Source organism: Schistocerca cancellata, chromosome 7, assembly GCF_023864275.1.
Source record: "Schistocerca cancellata isolate TAMUIC-IGC-003103 chromosome 7, iqSchCanc2.1, whole genome shotgun sequence".
Taxonomy (NCBI): domain Eukaryota; kingdom Metazoa; phylum Arthropoda; class Insecta; order Orthoptera; family Acrididae; genus Schistocerca; species Schistocerca cancellata.
Window position 1 is genome coordinate 319,629,432 of NC_064632.1, and position 13,863 is coordinate 319,643,294.

General features: G+C 42.9%; 1 protein-coding gene across 1 annotated transcript in view; it reads right to left on the minus strand.

The window, feature by feature from the left end:
* Positions 1 to 12,681, minus strand: part of LOC126092253 (E3 ubiquitin-protein ligase TRIM9) — a 279,511-nt gene extending 266,830 nt beyond the window's left edge. The window contains exon 1 of the mRNA XM_049907764.1: positions 12,616 to 12,681. Within this exon, the coding sequence (XP_049763721.1) occupies positions 12,616 to 12,666 (51 nt within the window). The 5' untranslated portion in view covers positions 12,667 to 12,681. The remainder of the gene's footprint in view (positions 1 to 12,615) is intronic.
* Between the last annotated feature and the right edge of the window lie 1,182 nt (positions 12,682 to 13,863).

Below are 13,863 nucleotides of genomic sequence, written 5' to 3' on the forward strand. Positions count from 1 at the left end.
GCGCCGAGTGACGGATGAGTGCGTGTGCGTCTGCCGGTGCGTGTGCGCGTCGGCCAGGTGCGCCCCACGTGGTTCCGCCACGCAACGCAACACAACACAACACAACACGGCCCGCGTCACGTGATCCTGGCGGCATCCGTGTGCAATGGGAGAGCGCAGTCGTCTACGGAGCACCACACAAACCACGGTAACGTCGCTTCAGTCAAGCTCTCGTATTATCAACAGACGGCTGATGCCACAAATCGTTTGTTGGGAGAAGTTTCGCAGGTCATTTTACGAATCATAGCGTTTATACAGCTGTACGGGTCACCCGTTTTACATGACTTGGCACATTTACTTGAGATTTAAATTGAAGGAGATCACTGCTGGCAGCTGCAGAGGGTCATTACGCTTAATCAGTGGCGGCGAATGAAAATGTGTACCGGGCAGGGATTCGAACCCGGGATCTCCTGCTTACTAGGTTGGTGCATTAACCAATGCGCCATCCAGGACACAGAGCAACTGCACGGACTGTCTCGACACACCCCAAATTTACTTTAATCTGTCGGCACAATGGCGGCGCGGGAGTAGTCGAGCGGTCTGAGGCGCTGCAGTCATGTGAGAGGTGGCAGAAGCCCCCTCTCATATTTCTATCTTACTCTGAGTAATTCGATTTTCCTCTCTAATTGCATGCGGTGAAAAGTTGCTATTCCTTCACACGCGGACTTCCCACGCAGCGTCTCTCGTCACCCGGGTGGTCTGGTGGCAGGTGGGCCCTGCTGATCTTGAAAGGGTTAAGCCGACGGGTGTGAGGGAGTCGAGTGAATGCTTTCCAGACGCCGACATTGACATGTTAGCGGCGGAGACACGCCCGTAAGGGCCTGAAGGAGCGGCTGCGCTAGAGGTTCCGTTACTTCGCAGAAACTTAGCGAAAACACTTTCTGGCGGGTTACCAGCGAGGCGTGGGAATGACTTGTGTACCCAGGCAGTCTTGGCGGGCAAATTCCCGCGTTTTCTGCAAAATCGTAACTGTGATTGGCTTGCTCAGGGCATAGCTCCGTGACGTAGCAAAATCGGCGCAGAAATTGGCGCCAAGAATCTCCATTGGTGGAATGGTAGTGCTTTGGCAATAGAGTGGAATTTTCCGCCGGTTTTCGAGTTGCTGATTGGAACGTTTAACCATGGCCACTGTCATGGGGGCGGGAATGTTCTGTGTTCGGTTTGTATGGGTGCTCTTTTGATAGTCGTCTCTCGCCTTCCGGTCAGAGTAGGTTACAAGACTGAGCTCTCACTGCTCTGGACACCCTGCCTTCCGATGGCTGTCTAATATACTTTTATTTGATTGTAACTGTTTAACGAAGTTGCTGAAGTTTCGTATTCAACCTAACTTTCCGAGTACATTTGGCAATTGAGCGTTCTGCGTACAAGCGGCCTATGTTTTCTGTGTTGGGCAGTTTTGGCTAAAGTTGACTGTATCAGAGTTACTGTGTGACTTCGCTTGTTAAAATAAATGACTGTACCGTCAGTGATTGTGTCGCGAGCCTTCTTCGTCTCCCTCAGAGGTGCATTTGTATTGGTAGGAAGTCTTTAGTCTGGAACAACCAGATCAAGACAATTTGTTTCGGGCTATACTCGCGACATTATCATCAACCTGACGGGACGTCGAAGCAACCAGCCATCGCCTCCGGTACGCCAGATCGTGTCCTTGCAGTTAAGAAGACAGCTTGGTAATGTATGTCCGCAGCACCGGCAGATTATGAAATTTGCACTGTGATAATCAGAGCTCATCAGAGCGCGCCTGTTCGTCTTTTTCTAACTTTGTTCTGTCTTGGGTGTTCATTGTCTGAGTTCTCACTACTGTAGCAGCAATTAATGTTGGGTTGGTCGTGTGTTTCTCTTAAGATTTGAGTTGCAATGGATTGGCTCCACATACCACTTCGTCATAAATGTCACAATCTAGTTTATGGACAACTTCACCTTCACAGCATTTATTTGAGTATCCAGTTTGATCCATTCTGATGTATTGTAAATGTTTCATGTGTTTTGTTTATGATTTTGAGTTTAGTCATACTAAATCAAATTGTTATTTTGGACAGAACTTTCATTCTGTTAATCGGTAGAGCAGCCCTTTCATTTCTCACTACGTTACTGAAACTTTCCTTTGTTTAATTAATGTCTATCAAATTAAATTATTGCAGGTGCCAAACTCTTTTCTACTCCACTTGCAGGGTCGATTACAGTCAGTTCGCGTTTCTTCTTAATCCATGTGCAACAGCAAAAGTAGGAATTAGAAAAGGGGGGGGGGGCTTAGAGCATCATTTCCATATGAAGATTCGAGAAGAATTTAGTGTTAAATACACTGCTAGCCCCGGCACCTCGCACACGGACTGGGCGGCTGGTCCCGGCGGAGGTTCGAGGCCTCCCTCGGGCATGGATGTGTGTGTTTGTCCTTAGGATAATTTAGGTTAAGTAGTGTGTAAGCTTAGGGACTGATGACCTTAGCAGTTAAGTCCCATACGATTTCACACACACATTTGAACATTTTTTCTCGGCACAATGTTCAGTGAACCTAAGGCGGGGTTACCACACTATAGCCTGCGGGCAGGATCCGTCCCACTACGTCATTTCATCGGGCCCGCAGAAGGCTCTAAAATTTGCTTAATAAAACGTATAGATCACGAGACGAATCTGCCCTACTGCTGGTGGTACTGGAATTAAATGTATCCGTTAAACTTGACATTGGAGTTGCGGCAGTGGAATTAGCGTTTTGTGAACCACTCAGACACTTTTCATATTATTTTTCGAGCAACGATATGGCTTACTGTAGCACGTCAATTGCTCCATCTCTGAATTTCACCCGTCGCCGGCATCCTGAGGAATGGATCTCGATACCTTTGGACGCAAGGATCAACGGGTGTGTTCTCATATTATGTTGCGTACAGACTCAGTCAAATCAGCGTTACAAACACCATACACTTGTCCTTGTCCAGTATTAACACAGAATGAACACACAGAATTGAAACGGACCTCCTCCTGTTCCTAAACCTTTACAATGTGCCCGTTGAACTACAGTTGGATTTCACTGATTTGCAAGCAAATGATTGTTGAAAGAGAAGCACAGAGAAAGAAAACTTGCTGAATTTTACTGCTGCTTAGCTGACGGTGAGTTTCCGAAGAAATCGATAAAACATCAGTGTTTGAAACAACTTTTGCCTGTGAACAAGCACTTTCGAAAAGGAAGTATATGCTTAACTTTGTCATATGTTATCGAGGCTTTCGTGTATTTAAATACGTAACTACGAAGTATTAAATTGGTCTCAAATAGTAACTAGTGCCCGACTGGAAACGGTCGCCGCAACCCATAAAACCTGTTGTGTGACGTGCTGTAACGTACGCCACAGGACCCATGTATCTCGTTGGCCCCACACTGCTACAATTTACGTCAGCGATGGAGGGTCATATGCCCTCTTGGTGCTAGGTGTACACCATGTGTTAGGAGGAGTCAAATGAAAACGAGACATATGGAAAAAATAAGAAAAAGCTGTTCATTACTTCGAAAGGATTGCCATAATGGCAGATACATTTATCCCACTGTGAGGTAAGACGGTCAATGTCTTCATCGAAAAATGGTTGCGGTTCCCTGCAGAACAATGATAGTACGTCTTCGTCTGAAGCAAATTGACGGCCAGAATTTTCTTTCTTCAGGGCTCCAAAAATATGTGAATCGCATGGGGAGGGACCGTGAGTGTAAGGAGGACGTGTAAGGGCTTCCCAGCGAAACTTCTGCAGCGTAGTCGAAACAATCTTGGCAACACGTAGGCTGGCATTTTTCTGCAATAGAGTGATGCCACCAGTCAATATTCTTGGGCGTCTGAACTTGGTGTCGCCCTTGAGTTTTTGCTAAGTGTCCATGTACCGCTCCATCTTATTTGTGGTGCCGGAATATCAACGACCAGTGGGCTCTTTCAGTCAAAGAAAAAGGTCATCTTGACTTTCCCGGCGCTTTGTTTCGACTACGCTGCAGAAGTTTCACTAGGAAGTACTTACACATCCTCCACACCGTCCCCAGCTCACACCACACGATTTCCATTTTTTTTTTTTTTTTTTTTTTTTTTGGAGCCTATCTAATGGCTTCCGGAAGCAACAAAAACTTATGTGCAGTATTTCATATCATTATTGACCAATTTAAAAATTTAATACGCTGCCATTATCTAGGTTGGTTGGTTTGGGGAAGGAGACCAGACAGCGAGGTCATCGGTCTCATCGGATTAGGGAAGGACAGGGAAGGAAGTCGGCCGTGCCCTTTGAAAGGAACCATCCCGGCATTTGCCTGGAGCGATTTAGGGAAATCACGGAAAACCTAAATCAGGATGGCCGGAGGCGGGATTGAACCGTCGTCCTCCCGAATGCGAGTCCAGTGTCTAACCACGGCGCCACCTCGCTCGGTGCCATTATCTACTCAATAACGGGTATAATCTTAAATTAACAATTTAACACAAAAAGGCCCGTACTAAAGTCAGAAACTGTGTATATGTTTTGAGTTAGCTTAACTCAGTGTGCAAATTACCCATACCTTATTCGCAAATTTGTATTGCTGCCTTCATTAAACATTTATTACTAGGCAACGCATACGTAGACGCTGACATTCGCAGAGCAAATAAGACACTGCTCTCCAGTCAGGAACGGTGCAGTTAGTTTCGCAGAGTTACCACAGTTTTATTGACGAAAAACGTTTTTTTCTAAATTTATACGATTTGTTCACAGTTTGTTTATTTTCATCAACTGCAACCCCTGAGATCAGTGTTGTCGTAGATAAAATAAAAGAAGCGAACAAAGACCAACTATTTTTCTATTCCGTTCCTTAAAGACATCGCGATGCTTGCAGCCCTCTGCCGTTTTACTAGGAAACGTATTGGGGGGAAATGATGCCACTCCATCTCGACATCTGTTTTCCGATGAAAGATCGCACAGGGTTTCGGTGCATCCACCCCTCCCCATGAGGTTCTGCAGCTGCTCTTCTTCTGTCAAATTTGTGTTGTAGCCCGAGACATTCTTTTGCAGCGAACGTCAATCATTCGCCCCAGCTCCGAAAAAAGCAGAAGGCTGAATAGCAAGGTATTCGCGACTGCGACAGAGAAAGCGATGAGTGAAGCACCAGCGTGCACTAAAATCGTGATGCAACAAAGATACTTCTTTCTCTAAATGTCTGTCACAGTGCAGCTACTGTATACAAGTGCACAGTGTCATCCTATTGTACAAAAGAACATGTAAAAAGATTATTTTTTATAATGAAATGAATACCCCCAACTTCTTACTGGCGTTGATGTAAGTCAGTTGAAAATGTGTGCCCCGACCGGGACTCGAACCCGGGATCTCCCTTATATATGTATGGGGTGTTCAAAAAGTCTCTCCACAGTGTCGCATGGTTGTTAGCCGCGCGTGCCGTATGCCGCAGTGAATATACCGAAATGAAACTCAGTGAAATACAAGTTATTAATTTGTTGAATATTCATTTTTACTTACCAATTTTCACATAATGGAATGTTGGAACTGTCCACTTGAAGGGAAGTAACCCATGCAGGCGAACAACCATACGGCACGCATGGTTGACAATCATATGGCAATGCGGAGGGATACATATATATATTTGTCGCTTTTAGAAGTATATACTACTCTAAATTATAGATATAACAATATTTTAATAACCCCTAATCGTAAAAGCATGCTAAGGCAAAGTGATATATTTCGTGTCCCACTCGTTATTAGTATTAACTTCAGTAAGCCCACAGCTACATGATTGGCGAAACTTCTAAAAATGTTACTGACTACCTAAAATTATTATTTTATATTTACCTTCACGTTTTCTAAATGTTCCTGGACCCTTCTAATTAAATTAATATAGATATGTTCTATAATATCATATGTACGTGTAAGAGCGCACTCTCTGACTTGAGTTTGTTCGTAGAACGTGGATCAATCACTGCCTCATTTCATCGCATTAAATGTTTATTTATTCATCCATCCAAAAATCTTTCCAGAATGCAAGATACATAATTCGTTCATAAATAGTGTCTATGGATACCTGCACAAACATAGACGAGTGCGCACACACACAAACACACACACACACACACACACACACACACACACACACACACACACACTTACTCTTACATAAGGAACAAAAAAATTTACAGAAATATTGTACTAAAGAAATTACTTTTTCGGTTTACCTTCAAGTCCTGTAAGTAGACGGAGATATACCACTTCCTTATTTTAAATCTCTTGTATATCAGATGTTCTAAATTTATTGATACGCAACAGAAACAGTTATCTAATAGGAATACCTTTAGGATTTTACTAACTAGTGAGAATCATAAGGTAATTATTGTCTTACGTGGAAGATTATTTTATTTACTTCGTTATAAGGTTTGAGTGATGAAGGGATCCTTGAGTAGGTCAACAAATTACTCCAGTTCCAGATGAGTCTAACAGAGTTTGATGAATCTCATGATGAAAACGACGAATTTATGCAAAGACATCAAAATAAAGAAATTGCATCGGAACAGAAAAGCGAGAAGTATATGAGTTCTGGAGGCATACAAATGAGAAAGAATAAGTGTTTTATTAAAATAATTACTGTCATCCACTAGACGATTTACTTAGAAAACTTATTTGCCTTCTTTAGTTTTCAGATGAGCGGCACTTACAGTAACATCCAATTTAACATTGCTGCTAGTCACTCAGCAGCCACAGATGAACTAAAAAAGCAGTTCGAATATTTTTCCAGATGCTGTCTTTGTTAATTGTTTTTAGGATATGTCTCAGTTCACAAATATTAGGCACGTCAATTAAACGGGAAAACATTTTACTGCAGAAGAATTGCACAAGTTTTGTTGAATCAGTATTCTTGCAACACTATTAGGAGTACTACGCCTAAAAATTTGATGGGAGTGGAAAACTAGGTACCCGCTAATCGCAAAAATGGTTCAAATGGCTCTGAGCACTATGCGACTTAACTTCCGAGGTCATCAGTCGCCTAGAACTCAGAACTAATTATACCTAACAAACCTAAGGACATCACACACATCCATGCCCGAGGCAGGATTCGAACCTGCGACCTTAGCGGTCGCTCGGCTCCTGACTGTAGCGCCTAGAACCGCACGGCCACTCCGGCCTGCCGCTAACCGCAGACAGTGTTTCAAAGGACAGGTTTTACCTTCTGACGAATTATCTATAATTGGTTGACGACTTACAGTTGGTGAAAGTCTTGATACCCAGCGTGTATTTTGACAGATCTTGAAACCTACAGCACATGTGTGTAACGTTTATGACTGTTTCTTTTTTTAATAAAGCAATATGAATCTGTATGTATAGTTGTGTGTATAATTGACCTGCTTAAGTCATGAGGTAATATATATACAAAAAATTCACTATGGTTTCAAAAAATTCTCCAGGGTAGTTATTGTTAACTAGCATTAACACAAAGTAATTAACACAAATGTATCTCATATGCACTTGTAATATGTACTCGGACTGAAGAGAATATAGACAGTCACTTCCCCCTTGCTCAATGCCATGGCTGAGAAAACCCCGGGTTTTTTTTTTTTTTTGTTTTTTTTTGAGTATGGGTAAATTTGACTTCATGGGTTTTAATTTTTTATTTTTTCGTATTGACGATTAATTAGCTCAGTTTAAATGCCTATGACCTGTTTATTCAAAACACTAACCCATTCATACGACTACTTTATTAGTGCTTCATTTCTTGTCCTGCTAGTGCTGCATCCATTGAAAGAATCTTCTCCATTTAAGGTTTTGCTTCTTAAAAATTAAGCAATAATTTAGGAAAGACCTAATAAACTAGTGAAGACATGTAAATATCTGCTTTTAATCTTGCATTTTACAGTCGTTACAATTCTGTAGAAGTTCGTTTCCTCAAAGTATATTTCTCATCTAACTGTGTTTCTTATACGTGCAAGAGAAGTTAAAACACATTATTTATAAAATAAGTTATTGTGACAGCGAGTAGTTTGCATTCAATAAATGTGATGGTTCTTTTTAATTTGTGTAAGGCTAAGTAAGTAACATTTTGTGTGTTCATCTTTTTTATAATTATATATAGTTGGCTTTTATTGTTTTTATGAGCCTGCTCAAAGCGAACATTGGTTCGGAGTACCTCCCGCCAGGCGTTTGTAGTCTCTCCCGGAGTATATATCGAGATTTGGATATGGACGTCAATAAATTATATTGAATTGTGAACTGACTAATATTTGTGGCGCAGTATGGCAGCATGCAACATAATCATGTGCATTCACACATGAAGGACATTATTACGTGATATGTTTCAAATGGCTCTGAGCTCTATGGGACTTAACTTCTGAGGACATCAGTCCCCTAGAACTTAGAACTACTTAAACCGAACTAACCTATGGACATCACACACATCCATGCCCGAGGCAGGATTCGAACCTGCGACCGTAGCAGTCGCGCGGTTCCAGACTGTAGCGGCTAGAACCGGTCGGCCACCCCGGCCGGCTATTACGTGATGTATAAACACTGTATAAACGCAGACATTGTGTAAATCACTGGCATACATACCTTGACGGGCTAAAATGACGATGATAAAAATTTGTTTCTCTCTGTGCGGGAATCACATAATAAGAGAATAGGGGATACAGACACCACGGCATCAATATTTGGGTCACCCCGGGAGAAGTGGGCGGCTAGCCCAAGTGGTTGCAGCGGCCGCTCACGATATGCGGGAAATCCATGTTCGATTCCCGGTCCGGCACAAATTTACATGTATCTTCAATATAATGTATAGCTGACGTCAATACGTATTCGCAGTTTGCGAATCCATTTCGTCATAACCACTGAAACGCATAATGCAGTTTAAAACAAAGGTGATTGCCCCAGTGAGTCGATGACTTTTGTCGTTGCACAGACACGGTGGAGCAATGGCTAGAGTAATAAAGGAGTCCTCCCATTTGTCCCTGTCCATTCGCTTAGCGAACACTGGGGCCACGTGTGCGGCAGGGGCGATGGGGCCGGCGGCATCAAATATTGAGACCGCGGGGCGCGAACAATGGCCGCGGCGGTGACGTCGGCGCTGTGGTGAGGTGTCCTTGATGACGTCACGAGGGGTGCCGTGAAATACGAGCTGTCGCCGTCGCCGCGGGGCGCCGCACCCCGGCCGCCGTTGGGGTGGGTCAGGATCCCGCGGGGGACCATTCAAAGTACTGTGGCCCTACCTGCAGCTGGTCGCCGCTGCACAGGCGTAACAACCCACCAGGCGCTTCATCGCAAACTGGATGTGGCTGGCTGCTTTGTAGCCCGTTATACAAGAGCAACCTCCTGGTTAAAATCTACTACTCAAAGTGCGTGCAAATTTTGTGCTTGCAAGTAATTCAGTGGCCAACCACGACGCGAGTGTGTTATTACGTCAATGATCTATAGACTGTGCCGAGCGCGGAGTTCTGGGTATGCTGCTCATTGGGCATGCGCAGAAACAAGGCAGTTGGCGGCGTCTGCTAAAATCGAAAGTTCTTACCGAGCTCACTCGTATTATAGAAATAGATTTGTATTTTCGTGTCTCCTCAATATTTATGGTGTTGTCTGATTTGTTATTGTGACACAGTGGAAAGTTGCACAAGGTTCTGATATTTTTTCTATTAGGCTTCTATTGCAAGGAAGACGAAATACCTGCAAGCATAAAGGTATTTTTACGTTTTAGAGACAAATGGCTACACTGTGCATAAACAAGAACGTAAATAGATAAACGTGTTTTAATGAAAATTATTTCAACAGAAAAAAGTCAAAATTATTCGAAGAGAAATGTAATTTTCGGAGTTTCTGGCACTTAGCGATAAAACAATATATGAAGGATTAAGCAACAGGACACTGTTTACTGCGTCCTAAGTATTGTTTAATAAGCTTGCGTGTATATGTATCTTCTAACAAATAAATGAGTGTTCTGAAATGTTTGGTTGACACCTTTCCTATTCTTTCCACTCTTAGGAGTGTAAAGTATTTACCACCCGACCTTTGATAAGAATTTACACTATGAATTCCCTTGGTTCCTAATAGACCCCAATATTCTTGAATCCAGAATGAGACTTTCGCTCTGCAGCGGAGTGTGAGCTGATATGATGGAAGAAAGGAAACATCCCCCAGGCTGTGGCTAAGCCATGTCTCTGCAATATCCTTTCTTCCAGGAGTGCTAGTTCTGCAAGGCTCGCAAGAGAGCTACTGTGAAGTATGGAAGGTAGGAGACGAAGTACTGGAGGAATTAAAGCTGTGAGGAGGGGTCGTGAGTCGTGCTTGGGTATCTCAGTTGGTAGAGCACTTGCCCGCGAAAGGCAAAGGTCCCGAGTTCGAGTCTCGGTCCGTCACACAGTTTTAATCTGCCAGAAAGTTTCCTATTATTCTTATTTGTTCCTATATTTTGTCCTACATTTCGATTTTTTCGTAAAAGTAATAGTCCCTCATAACCTCACTTGCACAGTTCATATGCCAAACTGCAAAGCAGACAGCTCTCGCACCATACGCAATTTTTGTGCTGATGTGTAAACAAAAAGACCAACAGACGAGACTAATTACGGGACTAAAACGCAATGGGCGCTACAGTAGACTCACTTGTCTCGAGCAGTCGATTGAGACAAGAAAATCGATAGTATAAAAGGGGCTTACTGTTGTTAATGCTGAAGATGTCTTCTTTCCATCGCCGCTAGCAGTGAGAATTGGTCTTAAGCCCGTTTACACCAGAGACTTTTTAGTCATACTCGACCAATAGTTGTGAGCACGAGTAACATACTTGAGAGTTATGAGCAGCCAGCCACGTCACGATCTGGACAGTGGCGTCAGTGATCAGTTGGCTGTGCTAGCAGTGGACTTCTAAAACCTTGAATATGGTAAAAACTGCGCTTGCGCAGAAACAAGGGGCCGTCGCGTCGTCTGTTAACATCAGATTTAAGCCATTCTCGCCGATCTCACTCCCGCGATAGTAATGGATTTTGTGCTTCTATATCTTCTTAACGCTTATTTTTGTTGTTTGCTTTATTCTCGTGGCACATTGCAAAGGTTACATTACGGCACGATATTATTCCAACTACTGTTCTCCCAGAAGAGACATGAAACATGCAGACATTAATATCTGGAAGCAAAAAGGTATTTACATTTTATTTTACCTGGATAAAGGGACTTGCTATCCCTTATATTGTTAATATTTGCCGGTGTTCTTCCTGAGCTGCTGTTTCTCTTATGTTTATCACTTACATAAGAATACATATTAGCCGTCTTTTCCAGTAATGGATTTTGTTCTTCTATGTCTTCTTAACGTTTATTTTTGCTGTTTGCTTTATTTTCGTGACACAATGCAAAGGTTACATTAAGGCACGATATTATTCCAACTACTGTTCATCCAGAAGAGACACGAAATATACAGACATTAATATCTGGAAGCAAAAAGGTATTTACGATTGATTTTACCTGGATAAAGGGAACTTGCTATCCCTTATTTTGTTAATATTTGCTGGTGTTCTTCCTGAGCTGCTGTTTCACTTATGTTTATCACTTAGGTAAGAATACATATTATCTGTCTTTTCCAATTCAATGTTTATTACGTTTTCAACCAAAAATATTTCACCTAATACGCATACGGAAACAATAGGAAACAAAACTGATGATGCCTGCTACGAATGGCTGAAGATAAAATAAACAGTGAGATTAAAAAGATGGATAATATTTATTTTTATCTAAAAGCCGGGCGATCAAAAAGTTTCCTATCAAGCTCCACTCTAACTTCTTGCCTACATCTCGGTGCTTGCATATCCACATCGCGATGGGTTGTATACACGCTGCAGCAACGCCCTCAAACGGAAACTTTTTGACCTCCCCTTATATATAATGAATATAATTACTATCGGTTTCTTCTGGGGCTACATAAAAATATATCTTTTCGTGAATCCACTACAGCACGGGCGGATATGAAAGAACGCATGACGGGTATGCACTGCAATAACGATTGCGAAGTTACAAGCAAACTTTAACGAACTTCCAGAGAAGGATCGCATTCCGTCGTCAATAAAACGGTGGTGATTTCAAACCTGTTTCAAACATTTAGTGCACAGAAGGACGCAGAGATTTTCAGTAACAATGGATCTTTATCAAGGCCACATGATTGTGCGCATTCAATGGAGCTAATAGCGAAGATCTGTGATTTCAAAAAGTAAAAGGTTTGTTTTACTGATTTATTTACAAGTGTATCTACAACAGGAGATTCTACAAAAAAAATTCTATGTTCAGTTAACGTTGCGCCACTTCTGTTTTGACCTTCCATAGGAATTTTGTAGGAGAGCATCGCCACGGAACCGAGCGAGCATAATTCTTTCTGCACTTCTCACCTACCGTCAACACATATCCTCTCGCTATTCTCTCGCAACATGTGAACTCTGTTTCGTGCTGTTACACATCACATTGTGTGTGACTTCATTAGTCACTTACTCATTTGCTTCCATGCACCGTACCGGCTGATAGTATACCTGAATGAGCTTGGCCCTAGATGCTTCAGTTACTTCGTCTACTCCTCAGAAGACGCCAAAACACAATAATTAGACATAAAACCTAACAACTACTTACTGCGATGGGTGTTGCACAGTTATACACGAATTCGTAAGAGAACTGGATCATTGTGCGCTGGTGTAGTGAGGCGTCGCGTTCACCACCTGTGGCGGCTTACCTGAAACAAAAGAAAACAAACGTTACGTAGCTTCTACAGGAGGCAGCTGGGAAGACTGGCTGTGAGAGATGAAGTGGGGAGGGGGAGAGGGAAGAAGGAGATAAAAAGAGTCCTTCCCCACGCTCTTAACAGCCAGGCGGCTGTCCATGGATCATGTTACTGACCATTCAAACATACTTCCTTACAACTACATTGTGACTACAATATTTATATCTTTCAATGCTCACACAACTTTTATTTATTGGATACATCAACTCCCATTTGTCAACAGCCCTAGAAAATAAGAATCAGTGTACGAAAGCACACATGTCGGCATTAGCTTAACATATTAAATAAACACGTAACTACATTGCACAAAATTGAAACTGATAGCGTAACGTTTATTGGTTGATGGCTGCCTCAGGGTCTGGTAGCAATGAATACATATTCGAGGCACTTCTACTACGCACGTCAAAAAATGTTTTACATCGTCCCGGTTCCCAGAACTCCTGAAGATAGGCATTGACTGTGGATATTGTATCACAGACACAGTAACTTTAGTCTTTTCAGAGATGTCACTAAACCCACCCAAAGATGTAAACAACCACGCATAAGCAGCGCCTTTTAGACGGAGGCGGTCCGATAGCCGATCAGTTCCAGTCATACCACCACGAAGGAGGTACACGGCTCGAGTTGTGTGAAGTTCAACAATGCCTAGACGGTCAATACCGCCGTTCGACCACGTCCGCATTGTTACTTTGTGCCAGGAAGGGTTCTCAACAAAGGAAGTGTCCAGGCGTCTCAAGTGAACCAAAGCGATGTTGTTCGGACATGGAGGAGATACAGAGAGACAGAAACGGTCAATGACATGCCTCGCTCAGGCCGCCCAAGGGCTACTACTGCAGTGGATGACCGCTATCTACGGATTATGGCTCGAAGGAACCTTGATAGCAACGCCAGCATATTGAATAACGCTTTTCGTTCAATCAGAGGACGTCGTGTAACAACACAAACTGTGCGCAGGAGGCTGCATGATTCGCAACTGCACTCCCGACGTCCATGGCGAGGTCCATCTTTGAAATCACGACACCATGCAGCGCGGTACAGATGGGCTTAACAACATGCCGAATGGACCACTCAGAACTGGCATCACGTACTCTTCACCGACG